The following is a 17,477-nucleotide window of genomic DNA, read 5'->3' on the forward strand; positions in this document are numbered from 1 at the left end:
ATGTCTTCTGCTGATATTCTAAATATCGCTGGCAAATATAATACACCTTGCCACATTTTTCAAAATACACATTATTTTAGCCTGTGACCTTTTGAATTAAATTTGGACCTAAAGTTTAGCTGAAAGCTTCATTCCTTTTCGAAACAAGATCAGTTTGTCTTGTGCATCCCTTCTGACAATCCTCGTCTTGTGGACAGAAAGTCTGTAATGGACCCCTCCGGAACAGGGATGCTCTTTGTGTCTCCTCGTTTGTCTGCGGTTTGCATCTCGATGTGACGGAGAGACAGATGGAGACGGGAAGAAAAGGGCCTGTTTTGAATTTGAGGCATGGCTTCGTGCACAACCGCGACAGTCAACCCTCCCTCAGCAGTCCCAGCGGCTCAGCTAAGTGTGCTACTGCATTCCAGCGCAGTCTTTGTGTGCCTTTTTAATTACCTCTGACAATATTGTTGGAATGATTTCTAATTAACCTCTCAATGAGTTTGTACTCCCTCCTTCCTACCCTGCCTTTCTCTATCTCTCTCTCTCACACACACACACTTATATATATATATATATATATATATATATATATATTTGCTAGTGATTGCTCATCTTTCACAAAGCACAGAGCCTGAGGGTACACAGCTTTTAGATCAAGAGTCTTCTATGGCCAACCGATTCCAAGCATTGTTTGTGTATATTTTTCTTTGCTGAATCCATGGCTGGACCAAAACTTGGAAACCGTTTTAGTCAGAAGCTTTGGCTGGCAAGGAAACTTCTCTCATTATCCTTTCTCTCCTTCACACATTTCCATTTATCTGTTTATGTAGACTTTCTCCCTTCCAAAATGATGATCTGCTGTATTTTTTAGCCTTGCTATTACTACAAAGCAAAAGTACAAATCTACCATTTATGAGCATGAAGCAAAAAGCAAAGGATTTAACTCCAAGCACAAAATAAGAAATACAAATGAATAAATTAAATGAATAAATAGACACAAATGTTATGAAATAGTCACATTCCAAAATAGTCCTCCATTATACCATACCCATTATTGAAATTAATTGAATAGAGATACAATAATTGAATAAATTGAATTGAATAGAAAAAGCAAACTTCAGTTAGCCTGGGTGTTCCCATGCTGCCTTGCGCGCGATTTGATTCACGCTGCTAAGGCAGCCTGGAGACCATGGAGCAAATTTTTGCCTGAGATAGGCGACCAATCACAGAACAAGGGGGAAAGCAAGACGATGATAAGCTATGCACAGACACATTTGATAGACATCCGTGGCACCCAATAAACGGATCTGGGCATTTTTTTCAAATACGAGAAAATGAACGTTTGGTTCCCAGACCACGTCTCATTGAGAAGTGGTGGCGCTAGCCAGGCTAAACTTCAGTAACATGTTGTACAAAATGCACATTTGTTACTTAAATGCCGTTATTACCTTTCTTTGACTTAATGCATAGTTTTAACATATCAGGTGGGTGAAATACTGTGTTGGTGAATACGTCTACTTTATTTTACTTTTTGTGCAAGCAACCATACCAACGGATACCCTGTCTCTGCTGAATCACTGACACTAAGCAGGTGTGGGCCTGGTTAGTACTTTGAATCACTGACACTAAGCAGGTGTGGGCCTGGTTAGTACTTTGAATCACTGACACTTAGCAGGTGTGGGCCTGGTTAGTACTTTGATGGGAGACCTCCTTGGAAAACTAAGTTGCAGCTGGAAGTGGTGTTGGTGGCTGGCCAGTAAGTGGCAGTGACACTGTACTGCAGGAGATGCCCTCCTTTGGATGAGATGTTGAACCGAGGTCCTGACTCACTGTGGTCATAAAAGATCCCATGGCACTTATTGCAAAGAGTAGGGGGTTCCAAGGTGTCCTGGCTAAATTCCCAACCTGTTCCCCTAATCATAACCCAGTGTATTTGGCTCACTCTCCAGATCAAACTGGTGTGTGGTGAGCGTTCTGGTGCATAATGGCTGCCGTGCATCACCTGTGCCGTGCATCACATTGGTGGTGGTTAGTGAGGTTCCCCCTTCACTGTGAAGCACTTTGAGTGTCTAGAAAAGCGCAATATAAATGCAACTTGTTATAGTTATATTATATATATTATATATACTCTCCCTTACCCATCCCCCACACAAATTCAAAGTAAGAAGCTTTTGTATCGCTCTATGACTGGTCAGCCGTATAATCCAAGGTGCTTTTATCACCATTAAAAAGCTGGATGGACCACCCAAGCAAAGGTAGAATGTGTCCGTGTACCATTTTCTCTCTCCTCCCACGTACCCGAGAGAAGGCGGCCATCAGCAATCACAAAGCAATGGGTGGCCCAGTGGAACACATACATTTACGAATTTGCTTATGAAATTGCTTTTCACCAAGAAAATCAATTATGCAACAATGTAGACACGAGGTGAAAAAAATACTCTGTCTAAGTCATGTTCATTCCTTTGAAAATGGAAAAAATATTTATCTTGATAAAGCAGAGAAATGAGTCTGGTTTTCATTTTGTGGCACACAGCATTCATTTCACAGGAGCAAGGGTCACAAAAACTTTAATGGTGAAGAACATGTGAAGAATCAGTGTAGTGGAAATTTTACTAGAGGGTTTTTAATCAAAATGACTGACTACGGTAGGACTGTGGCTAATTACAGTGCAATTCAAGTTGAGAGCTTCTCAAATGTTTTCAGACACACTACACTGTCTGGAGATGACTTATCTGTATTTTTTCTTTTTGAGATAAACATAAGGGCTTTAACTCTCCATGTGCTGCATTTTTTTCCAAATAAAAAAAGGATGCAATTAGTAAGCATAGAACAATTGTCTGATGCATTGCCTCTGTAGAACCAAATTAATCTGCTGTAGGGCTCAGGCATGATGTATTGAGCTTGAAATATCAAATGAGTTAGCAGCAGAGGGAATGGTCTTGTATTTGTCAGGTGCACAATAGCTAATGAATTCCGCCCTTTCCTATCCCCATACCTTAAAAGGCTCTTTAATTAATGCTTAGAAGAAGGGAGAAGCACAGCCACTTTTGATTAGAATAATTTTTTAAAATGCATGATTTCACTTCTCTACTGTTAAAACTGGAAAATGGCAGGGCACTTATAAAGGCTTTAACTTGGAATTTTGAATGTTGTGTGAGAGCTGTTCTAAAACGTCTGCAAAGTCACTGATTTCGTTAAAATTAACACATAATAATGCATCATGCCAACTAAGGTGGTATTTAATCACATTATTTCATACTAGACACTGAAAAATGTGAGAAATAACAGGCATTTGACATTAGTTCTGCAGTAGAACATTAGTTCTCTATCCTATTGAGATTATTTATCCACAGATAGCAGATAAGTATTGAGAGAGGAAGCTTTCTTCCTGGCCGTGGTTCTATTGTTGTGAGGCTTTCTCCCTGGCTGTGGTTGTTTCTTTTTCAGGCAAATTAACAAGGCCTACTGTATGTGAAACATAAGCCAAACACGCCTGAGAAGAGCTTCTAGGCTCAGCCTATGAAAGCTCTAAATGGTATATTGCAAGCAATGCATACTGTAAGCTAGTGTGCTAGTCAAGTTAACCCGGACAGGGAAGGATTACTAGGAAGGAAATTTAGCATCCAGTTATTCCGTATTTAACCAGCTTGGGGCATTACAGTTGTTACTGTCAATCATGCTCAAAATGCTGGAGGTGATCATGGCAAACAGTTAGCATGCTTGTATGTGCTGTTTTGCTGTCTTGTGCTGTTATGTTGCCAATCATGATAGGCAGCCCCTCAGTTCACACGGTCTATTCTACAATGCCCCCCCCCCCCCTCCCCCATGCACAATGGATTTACATTTGTATTCCTCGCTGACAAATGACCCCTCCACTCTCCACCAAAGAATAACATGTACAAGCATGTAAGGCAGGAACCGGGAGCCTGCTCCTGTACCCTCAGGAATGGTCATGGCTCCTATGGCATCTTCTGAGGAGGTGATGCAAACTGTTCGCACTTCCACTGCTACCCGGCATTGATCCACTGCCCCGACAGGTTCTGCAGGATCAGGGATGGCCTGCTTTTACTGCCTTTGTACTGGTAGTTCAGATGAAGCTTTATGAACAGCAGACAAACGGCAGAGCTCTCCTCTTACAGTACCTGGGTCACAAATCTCCTGGGAAATAGAGATCATGCGCAAAGGGAAATCCGCCTGGCCTCCTCCCTCTTCCACGGTGATGACTGCAAGTGAGTCACAAAATCCCCAAACTTAGCCTAAGTGTGGTCCAGTGGCCGGCCAAAAGTGGCCGCCTGGAGTCTGGAGCTCCAGTGGCCTCCATCCTACCCTGAGGGTATGCAGAGGCACAGGTTGCCAGTCAAGGTCCATGAAGCCTAAGGAGCTACCCAGTGGAGTTGATCAAGCATGACCCTGGAAACATATCTCAACATCCCCACCCTCAGTGCAGCAATCACAGCAGACAGTCGAGTCAGAGCAATGCATGTTCCTCGACAAAGGCACCATCATGGAGAAAGTCAAACATAATATCTTTCATGCCACTCTCCAGTCCTCATTAAAGTTAGAGGCCTTTAGCACAGCACTGGACCTCAGAGCGCCAAGCTGTATCTCCGACTTTTGCAGCAGAATGCTTTCTATTCCAACAGTATGAATAGCAATAACCAAAGCTGACTGGGTTGTGAATGTTGATCTTAATGACACTCAGCAGGATCTTACAATTCTTCCAACCCTGTGCACATTCATACAATGCACACACACTATTGGGCTTCTTTGGCAACAAACCATCTGGGCAATTGGCTGTTGTGTACCCAGATGTGCAACCATCATGTGTCTGTGCGGGCAGTTCCTGGCTGTATCCTTGAATGGCCACCATGGCCCCGACCATAGTGAAAAAGGAATCCTTATGGGCCTATCTCTCACTTTTACTTCATAGTGAAGCCCCAGGGGGGCTGAAGGATTTGTCTAAATTGGCCCCACGCAGTGTGGGTCTCATAGACTGCCAGTCCTGAAGGGGGATCCTTGAAAGAGACAATGACAAGCATAAGGCTCCCTATTTCAGCCCTTCCTCCTGTATTGAAGACAGCCCTCCTTTGGGCAGTCACCACAGCTCTGAGGGTATACAGGGTGCAGGGTGTAGTCGTCCATCTATCTACCTACCGGTATACCTCTGTGCTTAGTCTGCACAGTCTGTTCACTGTGTGTCTTACAGAGGCTCCTCATTCATATGAAATATGTAATAAGGGTGGACTGATACATCTTGATATGATATAGAGAATGTACAGTATGATTACGTTATAACCTTTGTTCTCTGAGTTAGGAGGCTATCTCTCCACCCATGGGTAACTTGGAAACTAGTGATCAATATGAAGCAGTAGTCCCACGCCAGCACAGGTGGTTTATGCTGTGCGAATGAGGGCATGACCAGTATACACGGTGTATTCATGTCACATGACCAAGTGGGTCAATTTCTCCGTAATGTTGAAACGTAACTGAAATTACTGACATTTTATTTTCTCATTTGCAGTAATTTTGAATTGGCAGGGCAATTTTAAGAGCATGTTTATATATTTTTGTCTGCTGTTGCTGCGCTTATTTTATTTCATAGATAGATTAAGATATATTTACTAAGAGAAGATGACAGACAGATGAGATAGATAGATGACATATTTACTAAGAGAACAAACTGGATTTTTGAATGTTTTGTCATGTCCAACCTGTTCACATTATATATAAAAAGAGGTGGCCACCGCACACTGTTATATTTCTTAGTGATTTTTATTGAGCTGTTCACATTATATGTCATACTGACCTTGGTAAACATTTTGATGTAAAAGTGAAATGTTATGTTAAATCTGCAAAGCCTGTTCTGTTAATGCTGTGAAACCTCAAGCCGCCAGCAGCAACTTGTTACAGTGTTCAGGGGTGTTTTACATCATACATATCCCCAGAAACCAGAAACCTGGAACCTGGAAACCTCATTGTGTTATATTTTACATTTGAGATCCTACATACCAACGCAAACTAGTTTAGACTGCTGTACTGTAGCTCATTATATGACATGCTTTACAGAATAACAGAGATATTTTGTTCTGTTGCCCATTAGATCAGGTTTAAAGAAAAAAAAAGGAGACCATGGTCCTGAGCTAATCACAAATTAGATTCTTATAATGGGGATGCCATAGCGACATCATTAGAGCATAAACACAGAGGGGTTAGATAGAGACAATGGCAGTACATAATTAAATGACAGATTTTTTTAGCCCTTGCAAGAGGATGAAAAACAGCATGGAGACAGAGGTGTTTGCTGTTACAACTTACAAATTACACCATTACACAACAGTTTGGTTTAGTCAGCTAGACATCATGACAGAACAACAAATATGTTTTTCTGTTAATTAGGGTACTGTGACAGTGTGGTGATCCAGAACATCCAGTTCTTCACAGCATTTGCACTGGATCAGCAAGTACAGCAACAGCATTTAGGCTACATACCATACTCTAATAACTTAGCCTCATTGACACCAGACCGCAGGTTGAGAGTGGGTCTGGAGAGGCTTCACTGACTTATGACTTCCAGGGCCATAACCAGCAGTGAAACTTAAATTGTTACATTAAACTCTTTCCAAAACATTTGAGTAGTGCAGCAATCTAATATTTCTTGAAAACAAAGGTTTTAAATGCAGTTGTTTACTCAATTCCAAAAAAAAATACACATCCATATCCACATAATTTATGGCTCAGCAAAAATGACCAAATTTAGAAAAAGATAAAGAAAAACAAAGCTTTTCATTTTTCCTTGCAAAACAAAACAAGTACTTTGATGTGCACTCTTGTTCCAAAGGATTCCAATTTATAGTATTTTTACAGTTGCTAATTAGAGCATGTCTAACCCTATACCAGACTGATTTCGATTGTTTAAAAATCCAAAGCTTTGGCCATTTCCACCATTACTTTCTTATCAATATCCTTCCATTAAGAAGCAAACAACTGTGTAGAAAAAAAGGAAAGTAAATAGGTTTGTTTTGGATTGAACTATCCCTTCAACACGCCAAATTAGATGTTCCTCTGCTCACGCCGTGTTCTAGCCATGAGACATCACAATAAGAGCATCGACCAATGGCTTGTTGTGCAAAACATAAATCACATTCTTTCACCGAAGAATGGAAAACACAGAGCAGCTGTGCCCAGAGCCTTGCAAGTTGCCTCTGCACATCTTCCAGCAGTGCAAAAAGTAAAATGTAATCTCCTAATTAACATAGACAGCTCAGAAATAAAGATTTACAAAGCCATGGACATGGCTGTGGGGGCTGCAGTGCTTGTTAATAATTGCATAATTGGCCTCAGTGTCCATTGAAGGAGATACTGCACGCTGTATAATGCAAAACTAATTTCTCCAAACAAGACGACTGGGCTTCTCTAGGTAAAATGCCCTGGTTTCGCTTGTGTTCACACACAAAAGAACACATTTTTCAGCCAAGGTAAATGTTGCAATCCACCTGCAATGTTCATATACAGAGTTAACAAACAAAAAACTGCCGTACTTTTTAAAACTGTTGATCCTTGTACACATAATATTTAGCTAATTTTCAATGAATGAAGAGAAAATCAGTGTCATTCTGATGACACAAACATTAATTTTATACATCACATTTTGTGTACAGCTCCACAGAACACTGATGGGACACTGACTGTGATTAGGTATGCTTTTATAATTAGATGTGGCAGGGTTAGTGCTTAAGGAGAAGCCCTGGGCTTTCCCCAGCTCTAATGATGTAAGAGGATGTAGAGGCCTGAGCTGCAGATACTTAAACTAAATGATTTAAGAACTGAGCAATAGATTAACATCCATTTTCACTTATAATAGTAAGACAGATGAGAACAATGTGCCTGTTCTGTGATTGCAATATTAAGGCAATACATACTGTTACTGGAGTTAGGAAAGGAACATGACATTTAGAGGCTTAACATGTAATATTGTCATTCATATGCATGTAAACCATAGAGCGAGATAATTGCTGCAACCTCTGTGTACACCTGTTACAGGCAGATCTACCACACATATCAGCGAAGATGGCGTACGTCTTTAGGGGAAAGCAGCGTTGGAATTATTACTGGAAATAAAATGTTTTGCAAGTGTTTCCATCCATTATGACTCCATTAACACAAGCCATCAGAAAGCTAATGAGGTCCATGGTTGTCTGTCGTGCAGTTACCACAGAGCACTCTCCAAAGTCAACACAATCAAAATCCTCCTCAGTTAATGGGTGCTTTTGTTTGTCTTTGTGTTAGGGAGGAAACATGTGCACAAACAGCACACTATTCTTTGCGGATCAGAGAGGTCATTTGCCTTTTACTTTTCTAGTTCAATTTAGTGCCAAAGATACATTTATGTTCAGAGAGGATAACTAGGGGGCTGTTGCCATTTCTCCCCTCTTCCATTTTACCCTCTCCAGCTCGCCTCAAAAGGTGCCCAGTACCCCCCTGAGTCTGTGTACACATGCAATAGCCGACAGGGGACTCTGGTAGTAGAGCTTCTTTCCACTGAATGTGGATTAAAAAAAACAAATACTCAGACACGGCTATCTAGGTGCACTATACGGAGACAGACTCTATGTGCTATTATTTCAGTCCTGCTTTGTCTACATTCTTCTTCGACTATGGTTGTCTATGTGTTAAGGATCAGATGAGGTGTAGTCTACACTGACAAGGCATTGAGGCAGTAAGATGCGGAGCGGAGGGGAGGGGAGGAGAATCGGGGGAGGCTATGTTGGGGAGGGGGCATTGTGCCGTTTCAGCACCATGGAGAGGGACAGCTCTTGCCTGGAGCTTCTCTCTTGGCACAGCGTGGCTAGCCCCTGAACCACACTCACTCCAGCCACTGGCTGACTCCACTGACTAGTAATTTTTCAGTCCCTACACCCCCCACCCCGGGTGGTCCTGAGAACTGCTCTTTTGGTATACTGTGTGCACCAAATCTTTCATGTTGTTTGGCTTTTTTCACCCTCCTATTTTTGTGAGATGGAAGGCACTCAATGGCCATTAGTTGCTCTTCAGTTGAACAGTGTAGCCTTGCAACGGTGTGTTTTTTGCTGGTTTGATTGATTTCTAATATTGGCTGTGTTGTTGCTTTGAAGCACTTAAGTGCATCCCACAGTTATAGTAATTTGGGTGTTTTGGGGGGGCATTGTTGACACAACAAATGTTTATTTGCAGAATGGAGAAACAGAGAAAGCCAAAAAAAACTTCATTTGATGGTCTGATGGCTTGGCTCAAAGTAGACCACAAACATGACTCCAACCAAGAGCTGCAGCAGAGGAAAATTCTAAAGTGCTTTGAACCACACATATTAGAAACCATTGCAGTTCATTAATGTATTTGTTTGAAGTATGCATCGCTATCTCACTAATATGATCTGAAATATTTTTATAAAAGTGTCACCAGTTTGTCATTGTTTTAATGAACAGAGTTTTCAATGTTGCTTCTCATAATAAGTTGTATAATGCCCTTGCGTGTTATGCCGTGAACTGTCTGCATTGCTTGCTCTTTTAGTACACAGCTTATCATCAAAGGGTACCCAGCTTATCATCAAAATGTAATTTTCACCTTAACAGGCCTCAGGCAGACCTAAGAAGTCAAGAGGCCTCATTGAAATGCCAGGCCTGACAAACTCTCCCTTTTTCTGTCTCCTGCTCTCTCTTTCTGTGAATGCTTGCATCAAAAGGCCTTTTTGTTAGATTTCCTAGTCAAAAGCTAAAGCGTATGGGGAAGAAATTCAGCCTGCCTTGCAGTGCCTAAATCCTGTAATGGTTCTCTGTCCTACTCTCCCTGAAGGCAAAGCACTAGCAGTTATGCTGTCCCAGAAGTGAAAGCCCTCCATGATGAACTGCCTCCATGAAGCAGATGCAATACGCACTCACACTCAGGCCTCTGACACACTGCAATCTCGTGCAGAGCAAACAAGTTGCCCTCCCCCAAACACACACGCACCACACACCACACACACACACACACACACACACACACACCTTCGCTAAAGGGCCAGAGTCCAGCCGAGAAGGCAACTGATCTCAGCAGAAAGTGAAGCCATGTGATGATGCACTCAATTTGTTAGACTGCTTCCATTTTGCAAGCCCTCAAGACTGAGCCATGAAAGGCAACAGTAGGGAGTTTTACCACACCACTGCACAATAATGCCCCTTATCCGGGGCAGAATGTTCTTCAAACCGTTTGCCTTAATATGGGTTAAACCCTTAACCCCCTTCCTCCTCATATAAAAAGATTTTTTAGCTCACATCTACACGGCTGTGAAGAGCCCTCCATCTGTTGTTTTTACCCCTATTTATGCTGCATATGATCCCATCAACCTTCAAGCACTGACCACAGCACAAACAGAAGATGCTCCTCCAACATGGACAATCACTGACCACAGCACAAACAGAAGATGCTCCTCCAACATGGACAATCACGTCCACCCCTTAATTCTTAGCTCACATCTACATGGCTGCTATGAAAAACCCTCCATCTGTTGCCCCCCTCACACACACACACACACACACCACCCCGATGTATGATACATATGACCCCATCAACCTTCAAGCACTGATCACACAACAAGCCAGCAAGATGCTCCTCTGACATGGAGGACAAACACATCCACCCCTTCTGTGCCCTTCTGAGTCCTCATGGCCCCTTTTTCCTCTTACCTTCGGTCAGGCCCATGTGGATGCTCCAATAGTTCTGTAGGCACTGCAGCTCTTTCTTCATGCCACGCTTGCAGCGGCAGTCGTACAGGGGATTGTCCTGCAGCACCTCCAGAGCAGCCTGGCACTCGCGGTTGGCCAACATGGTGGTCCGGTCCTTTCCCACCAGGCACTGGCGCATGATGCGGTAGCGCGAGCTGCACTGAGAGTTCTGGTTGCACATCTCGCTGGCCCGCACACAGTCCACCGGGGTCCGCCAGTCGTGTGTCCCCAGCCCCGACAAGGCAGAGGAGCTTGCCACGGAATGTACAAGTTCATCTGGGTAAAGACCATGATAGTGTTTGAGTATCTTGTTGTAGCTTTCAATCTATCTTTTATCTCAAATTGTCTCTAATTCACAAACTGACAACAAAAGCATATTTTATTTGTCCATTAGGCTAAGTCAAATTAATCTTTTGGTGCCATTTTCTGTAAATCTGATGGTATTATAGCCTACCACTGTTTTAACCAGAGCGACACCTATCTTCAGGGACAAGAACTGAACACTTTGGTCACAGTTATCGACTCACCATCCTGTTATAAGGTAGCTCGATTGTTAAAATGTTTTTTCATTTGTGTCTCACGAAAATGTACAACTGGTATCGTGCATACACAATGTTGTGTCACTCCCTCTGTCTGTCGCATTTTCTACAGACTATGTATGCTCATCGGAGATTATGAGAATGTTCTTATCCAACCGTTTTAATACAAAGTTAGGTTGCAAGGTAACTCAGACAATGTATCCAAGTGAGGATATCACTAATACTACAGCATGCCTTTGTATTTTATTCTGAACCACAGAGAGCTTAAACGAATGGCATGCACAGTAGTTACTCAAATAATTATTTTAAACCTCGTGTACAAAATGTGGTTGGTTCGAAATTGTCTTGACAGATTTCTTTTCTCCGAACATTTCTTCCGTTGCGTCGTGTCTCTTTGACGGCAAGTGTGACTTGCAGGTAGCAGGTAGCTTTCTGAATTCGACAAAAACTCTTAGAGGAGGTAATATAACACATTTTATATCTACATTCCAATTTCAAATATACTTTAGCCAAGCATGCCCCTCGCTGAGGTATCAATAATTACACTATGGTCTTAAGTAAATTATGTCAAACACAGTTTGGATAGGCTACATTAAATCTAGCTATTTTTACAAATCGTGTTGAATTTGCTCAGTCGCATGTGGAGGCTACTCACCCAGTACAAAGAGGACAGTGAAAGTATGAAGTAAAAACATGATAATTCCCATGCGTACTCCGAGCTAGGGAAAGGAATCCCTGATGTCGTTCACTGCTGAATCAGTAGAGTAATTTCCTGCACTGCCCGGTTAAAAGTCCAACGTGGTTCTAGTGTCGACACAATTTTCACACCACAGGTTCATGTCCAACGCCGATGACTCCGTTAGTATGCTTAACAATAGTTAGAAATCCATCCTCATACTCCCGTCTTTGCCCGGAATTCCACTTTCAAACAAAATGATTGAATTCTGCACTCATTCAAATATGTTCCTACGCAACACGGAATAAAACACGATCATTTAACACTAAAAGTAGGAATTAAAAAAATGATTATGCTCGTTGACCGCTCATACTTTTGAAATGTTCAATAAACTAAGCAGCATCCGTCAAGCTATCCTTGCGTTGTTTTCGTTCTAACCACATATGTACAGGCATTGAGAGAGAAGTGGATGCAGCGCTGGTTTAGGGCTGAATAGCAATGATCCTCCTCTCTGAAGTTAGGCGATTGTCCTCTCCAGTTAATATCGAATTTAATCGAAGTAATTTACTTATGTTTATTCACGTGCCTGCTCTTTTATCGTTGTCCGAACAGTCAGCTGTCTCGGTCCAGTTGGCGGAGGGGTCTGAAACCGCGTTCTAGCCTCCGCTATTCCATTTCACCGCGTCTCTCCCGTGAGTTGAAGTTGCGCCTATGAGCCTTGTGCAGTCGCCACGCCACACGTCAGAGCGGACGCAAGTGTTCCACATTGTAACGGTGATTAGAACACTTCTAAAACGAAATGACTATCAGCGCGCAAACAACAACCACACAAAAGTGTGACGGACGTCCACAGCTTAGGTCATCTGTCAACTACTGCTCTTTGGACCTGGCAATATGAATGGATGCTGTCAGTTCATTGAATTTACTAATTGCATTTGCAACAAGGTTATGTAGAAGTAGCTTCTGAATATGGTGTTATGGTGTATTTTTGATCATGCTCATGGTCCTTTTGCATGGCATGAGTTGATATCCTCACACTGTGTAGGTAGTGAACAATGGGAGAGTTGATATTCTATGGAGTGAGAATATAATTCAGATACATTAACTGAATAATTATCTCAATTCAACACCAGTGCAGACACATCATAATCCAAGATGATGACAGCCTTGACATAAAGCTAGACTGCTCATGAATTGATGTAATGGCTACATTAAACATCTGGCTTATTGGCTATAACCAATTAAAAGCTCAGCATGCTCTCTCCATCATGTCATCCTCTCAGCAGATGTGGAGGTTTCCAGTTAGGCAATTATTGGAATAATAAGTACCGCCCAAGATTGGTTACTGAGTTTAATTTAGAGTCAGCAATGACCTCTGGCCCTGTCGCTCCTTTATTTTGGACTCTGGTGATAGCTGACAGTCAAAAATCAATGGCATGTCCCAATGACCTTTACCAAAATGAACTGAAGAAAAACTACAAATAAATGCCAGTGCCAGCAATTATTTTGATGATTCTAGACAACTTGTATCAGGTTACAATCTAAGTAGCTGAAATACTATTATGCACAGTATGTAAACAGTGCTCCTTTTTAAAGTTCCACAAAATTCAACAGGTTTTCCGTGTTACACGTAAAAAAAAACCCTGATAGTTGCATTCAATTTTGTGTCTCCCTCTAGAATTCACTCTACTTACCAATGATCAGATCCATTTAAGACTGATGGTGGCTCAGTTTCCAAGGCATTCAGTAAGGAGGAACAGAAAGGTAGGTGACAGATGAAGGAACAGGAGATAAGGCTAAGAAAGACATATTGTATGAGGAAAAGTCAATAGCCACTTGATATCTGAGGAAAGCTTTCACAAAGGGATATTCAAGAGCTTTTTTAATGGTTTCATAGATCCTTCCTCCTCTCTGTTGATTTTCACACACACCTAACCTTCCTGAAACATTCTGTCCCCCTGGTCTGCCCATTAGACAGTTATGTGGCAGCACACAGAATGCCTTTTAAGTTCTTGTCAGGTGACTTGCTTTGTGTTGCTTATTTTAACCTCTTACCTTAGATAATGTAACTGCTTTAGATGGGTCATTATTTTGATATGCTGTCTGAATTAATGGGCTTGCCTGGCACTGTGTAAACCAGTCACTCAGAATAATACGTCCCTCACCCCACATCAAATCTTCATGCACAACATCTTCAGTCCACACACACATGCACAAATAGCAAATCCTTTAATGCACACAGAGAGCAAATAACACAGAATAAAGTAGAAGAGATGGAGCTCATTTGTGCTTGATTGACTGACAGCAGTGCATCTGTGCAGTTTGCTCATTTAGAAGTTAGCCATAAATTCTGTGGAATTAATATATTTGAAGATTTTCCCAGACAGTGTCTCCTCAGGGGCACACACGTCTCTGTAACAAGCCAGTTTAAGCCAGAGAGGAGCATTGAAAACCATGTGCAGTGTCAATAGAGTGGTGACAGGTAATCTTAATATGAAGCAACTGCACTGTTTGTCGAAGGCCAGTTCACTAAGGCCTGTTAAAAATGTGCCTGTGTCAACAAGCCAGTGCCTGGCTTTCTCAGATCCCCAGCAATTAAAGGATGGTCAACAAAGCTGCTCTTGAACATCACTGTAAAAAAGGAGAAGTGTGTGAGCCTTTAATGGGTGTGAAAGCTGCCCTTGACAAGCCAATTATGGGAGAGAAAATAATTGTCGTCCTCTTATCGCGTTCAAGCTTTTACAATCGTCAAAATCATACCCTGAAAAACCGAGGCATGCGCGGCACTTATCGAACGCATCCATCTGTAACATACATCCTCTCCTGGTCTGTTTACCCCTTAAATGCTCAGAAGGGGGATCACATTTGCTTGTATCACTTTTCATGTGGTGTACCCACTTGCAACAAATATTGCAGTCGCTTTATTTTTGCCGTAAATGAGTTGTCTTAGCAGTCCTTCTCGTCCACAATCGGTTGGGTAAGTGCTTTCAGACTGTGATTACATGCACAGGATTCTTCTGTTTGATTTCTCAATAGCCATGCTGTATTTATAACATCTGTGTTTATGCCCCTCATGGGTGGTGCAGTGGAGCAGCAGATTTTATGGTGTTTTAAGCCCCCAACGTCATCTTCCAGGCAGCGCTGCATGGAAGGCACAAGGGTCAGGCAAGGGTTAGGGTTAAGGTTAGGGTTAGGTGCCTTGAAGTCAAAGGTCGCAGCGCTGCCTTGAAGTCGACGGTGGGGGCTTAAAACACCATCGAGCAATCGGCTGTGATTTCATGCATGGCCCCAGGTCAAACAAATCTCCCCTTATTTTGCACATTTCATAACTTGCTGTACATTTGTGGCCTACAGCTAGAAGTGGTCACGGGTTGTCACTGACAAAGTCTATACCATATGAAACTGGAATTTTGCTGAAGATGGCACACATATCAATGCTGATACGATGGAAACATTCTATTGATTCAATAACTTAAGCAGCTTATAATAGCCGGCCTCTAAAACGAGACCAATAAAGAATTCACAATTTATTCATTTAATTTTCAAGAGCTCAAGATATAAATATTGAAAGACAAAACAGTTACTAATCAAATAAATACTCTTCACCAGAAGGCAAATGGTGACACACACCATTTCAGACAGGGCACTCACAAGCTGAAGATGTACCACCTCAATATCCAAATAGAGCAAAGGCAAAAGGCCAGCAGAGAAAGACCACATTTCCAATCACAAAACAAAATAATCCAGTAACTTGAAACACACAGCACTACATTTGGATGGTCTAAGATACCAGGAATACACATTTCCACACCATCAAAAGCAGTAGTGAGGAGGGCTTTGTAGGACTGTAAAGGAGAAGATAGACCTCCAAAGATTTCTGTTTTTCGAGGTCACCAAGTAAAATCAAATTGGTGCTACCTAGCTCGAGTTGCTGCAGCCAACAGCTAGTGCTGCAAGGCAGCTACAGTGCTACACTCTGGGGGCATGAACATAAGAATTTCTTTTGTTGTTTATTTCATACCGACAGTAGCCTACTTGGTGACCTTGAGAAACAGAGATCTATGTGGAAAATCGCCTGAATTCTCCTTTAAAAAGATAATACCTTGGGTGACTGATACAACCTATACACTAAAAGTAAGTTCTAAAAAGTTTTATGTTTATTTTTACCTGAACCATAACAGCAACGGTATTCAACTTAAAAGAGAAACTATGCAGTTTTGGCAATTTTTTTGCTTGATTTTTACTCACAGGTTTCTCTGCAGAGCTCTCCCTACAGCTTCAGAGTATATACTTTACGACACTCCTCAATCAGTCAGTCTGCCATTTTCTCTTTCCCTGTTCGTCCGACAACTGTTTACTCCCTTCTTTTCGATGGCTCGGCCATGACGAATGTCTGAGAAACTCCATCGCTACCTTGTTCTAGCCGGTGCCTGGTGTCTGCTGTATGTGTGTAGTGCAGTAAAACAATTTGTTACATCGAGAGGCTGCAAGACTTTCTGTCTCTGAGTCCGTCAGCCCGCCGGCCCAAAGTTGCAAGGATGTTTTTTCTGCTCACAGGGGCTAGGGGGAAGTGAGAAGGCCACCATCCGCCCCAGAAAAACTCATATAAACATTCCAATGACTCAGAAGCTGTGAAGTTAAGGTAAATTAAGCTAAACAAACTGCATAGTTCCCCTTTAAAGGAACATGGCACAGTTTTATGAAATTGGGTTATTCACTGTCTCCCCTAGGCAGATATTGACTTGGGACTATATTGGGGCAAAGCACGGCTACTTGGGTGCAGAGATATCACGCAACCCATGAGTACCTTGTCTCACTCGCCACAGAACAAACAATCTCTGCACCCAAGTAGCGGTGCTTAGGCCCAAAATAGTCCCAAGCCAATACCTGCCTAAGAAATCGCCTCGTCTTAATCTACATTGCCATTTGTACTCATTGTGAATATGCAGGCCACAAGAAGTAATTAGGGATTTTTTTTTTTTGTTGGCTCATTTTTATGCTATCCGGTGACGAGAGATTCCATTCAATATGCTAAACTAAGCTAGCGATGGTGCTGGCAGACTAAGACAATGCATGCACGGAGACAAAAATGCTTTTGCTCACTTATCTAACTCTAGGGGAGATGGTGAATAACCCAATTTCATAAAACTGTGGCGCGTTCCTTTAAACTGGTGTACCTGGTACCTGGTGTAATTGTCAGTTATCCACTTTTCATTGGAAATGAATGGTGAAGTATTGTTTGTGTCTGAACTGAATAGTGTGTTTGGTAACACTTTACTTGACAGTATCAACATAAGAGTGACATGACACTGTCATGAACACATGACACTGTCATGACACATGAACCCTAACCCAAAACTTATCCCTAACCCTAATCCTAACCCTAACTCTAACCCTAACTCTAACGCTCAATAGTGTTTTATGCCCCCAACGTTGTCTTCCAGGCAGCGCTGCCACCGCTGACTTAAAGGCACCTAACCTGCCACCGCTGACTTAAAGGCACCTAACCTAACCTTAACCCATGCCTAACCCTAGTGCCTT

General features: G+C 42.1%; 1 protein-coding gene across 1 annotated transcript in view; it reads right to left on the bottom strand.

Annotated features, from left to right (window-relative positions):
- gfra2b (GDNF family receptor alpha 2b) overlaps positions 1-11,967 on the bottom strand; it is a 39,506-nt gene extending 27,539 nt beyond the window's left edge. Inside the window, exons 1-2 of the mRNA XM_076283423.1 lie at positions 11,916-11,967; positions 10,683-10,997 (exon numbers count right to left, since the gene is read on the bottom strand). Of these exons, the coding sequence (XP_076139538.1) occupies positions 10,683-10,997; positions 11,916-11,967 (367 nt within the window). The remainder of the gene's footprint in view (positions 1-10,682; positions 10,998-11,915) is intronic.
- Positions 11,968-17,477: the final 5,510 nt, after the last annotated feature.

This window comes from Alosa pseudoharengus, unplaced genomic scaffold, assembly GCF_046254945.1.
Source record: "Alosa pseudoharengus isolate Yale_2024_CS ecotype anadromous, Long Island Sound unplaced genomic scaffold, YU_APseudo_1.1 YU_APseudo_1.1_scf_14, whole genome shotgun sequence".
NCBI lineage: Eukaryota > Metazoa > Chordata > Actinopteri > Clupeiformes > Clupeidae > Alosa > Alosa pseudoharengus.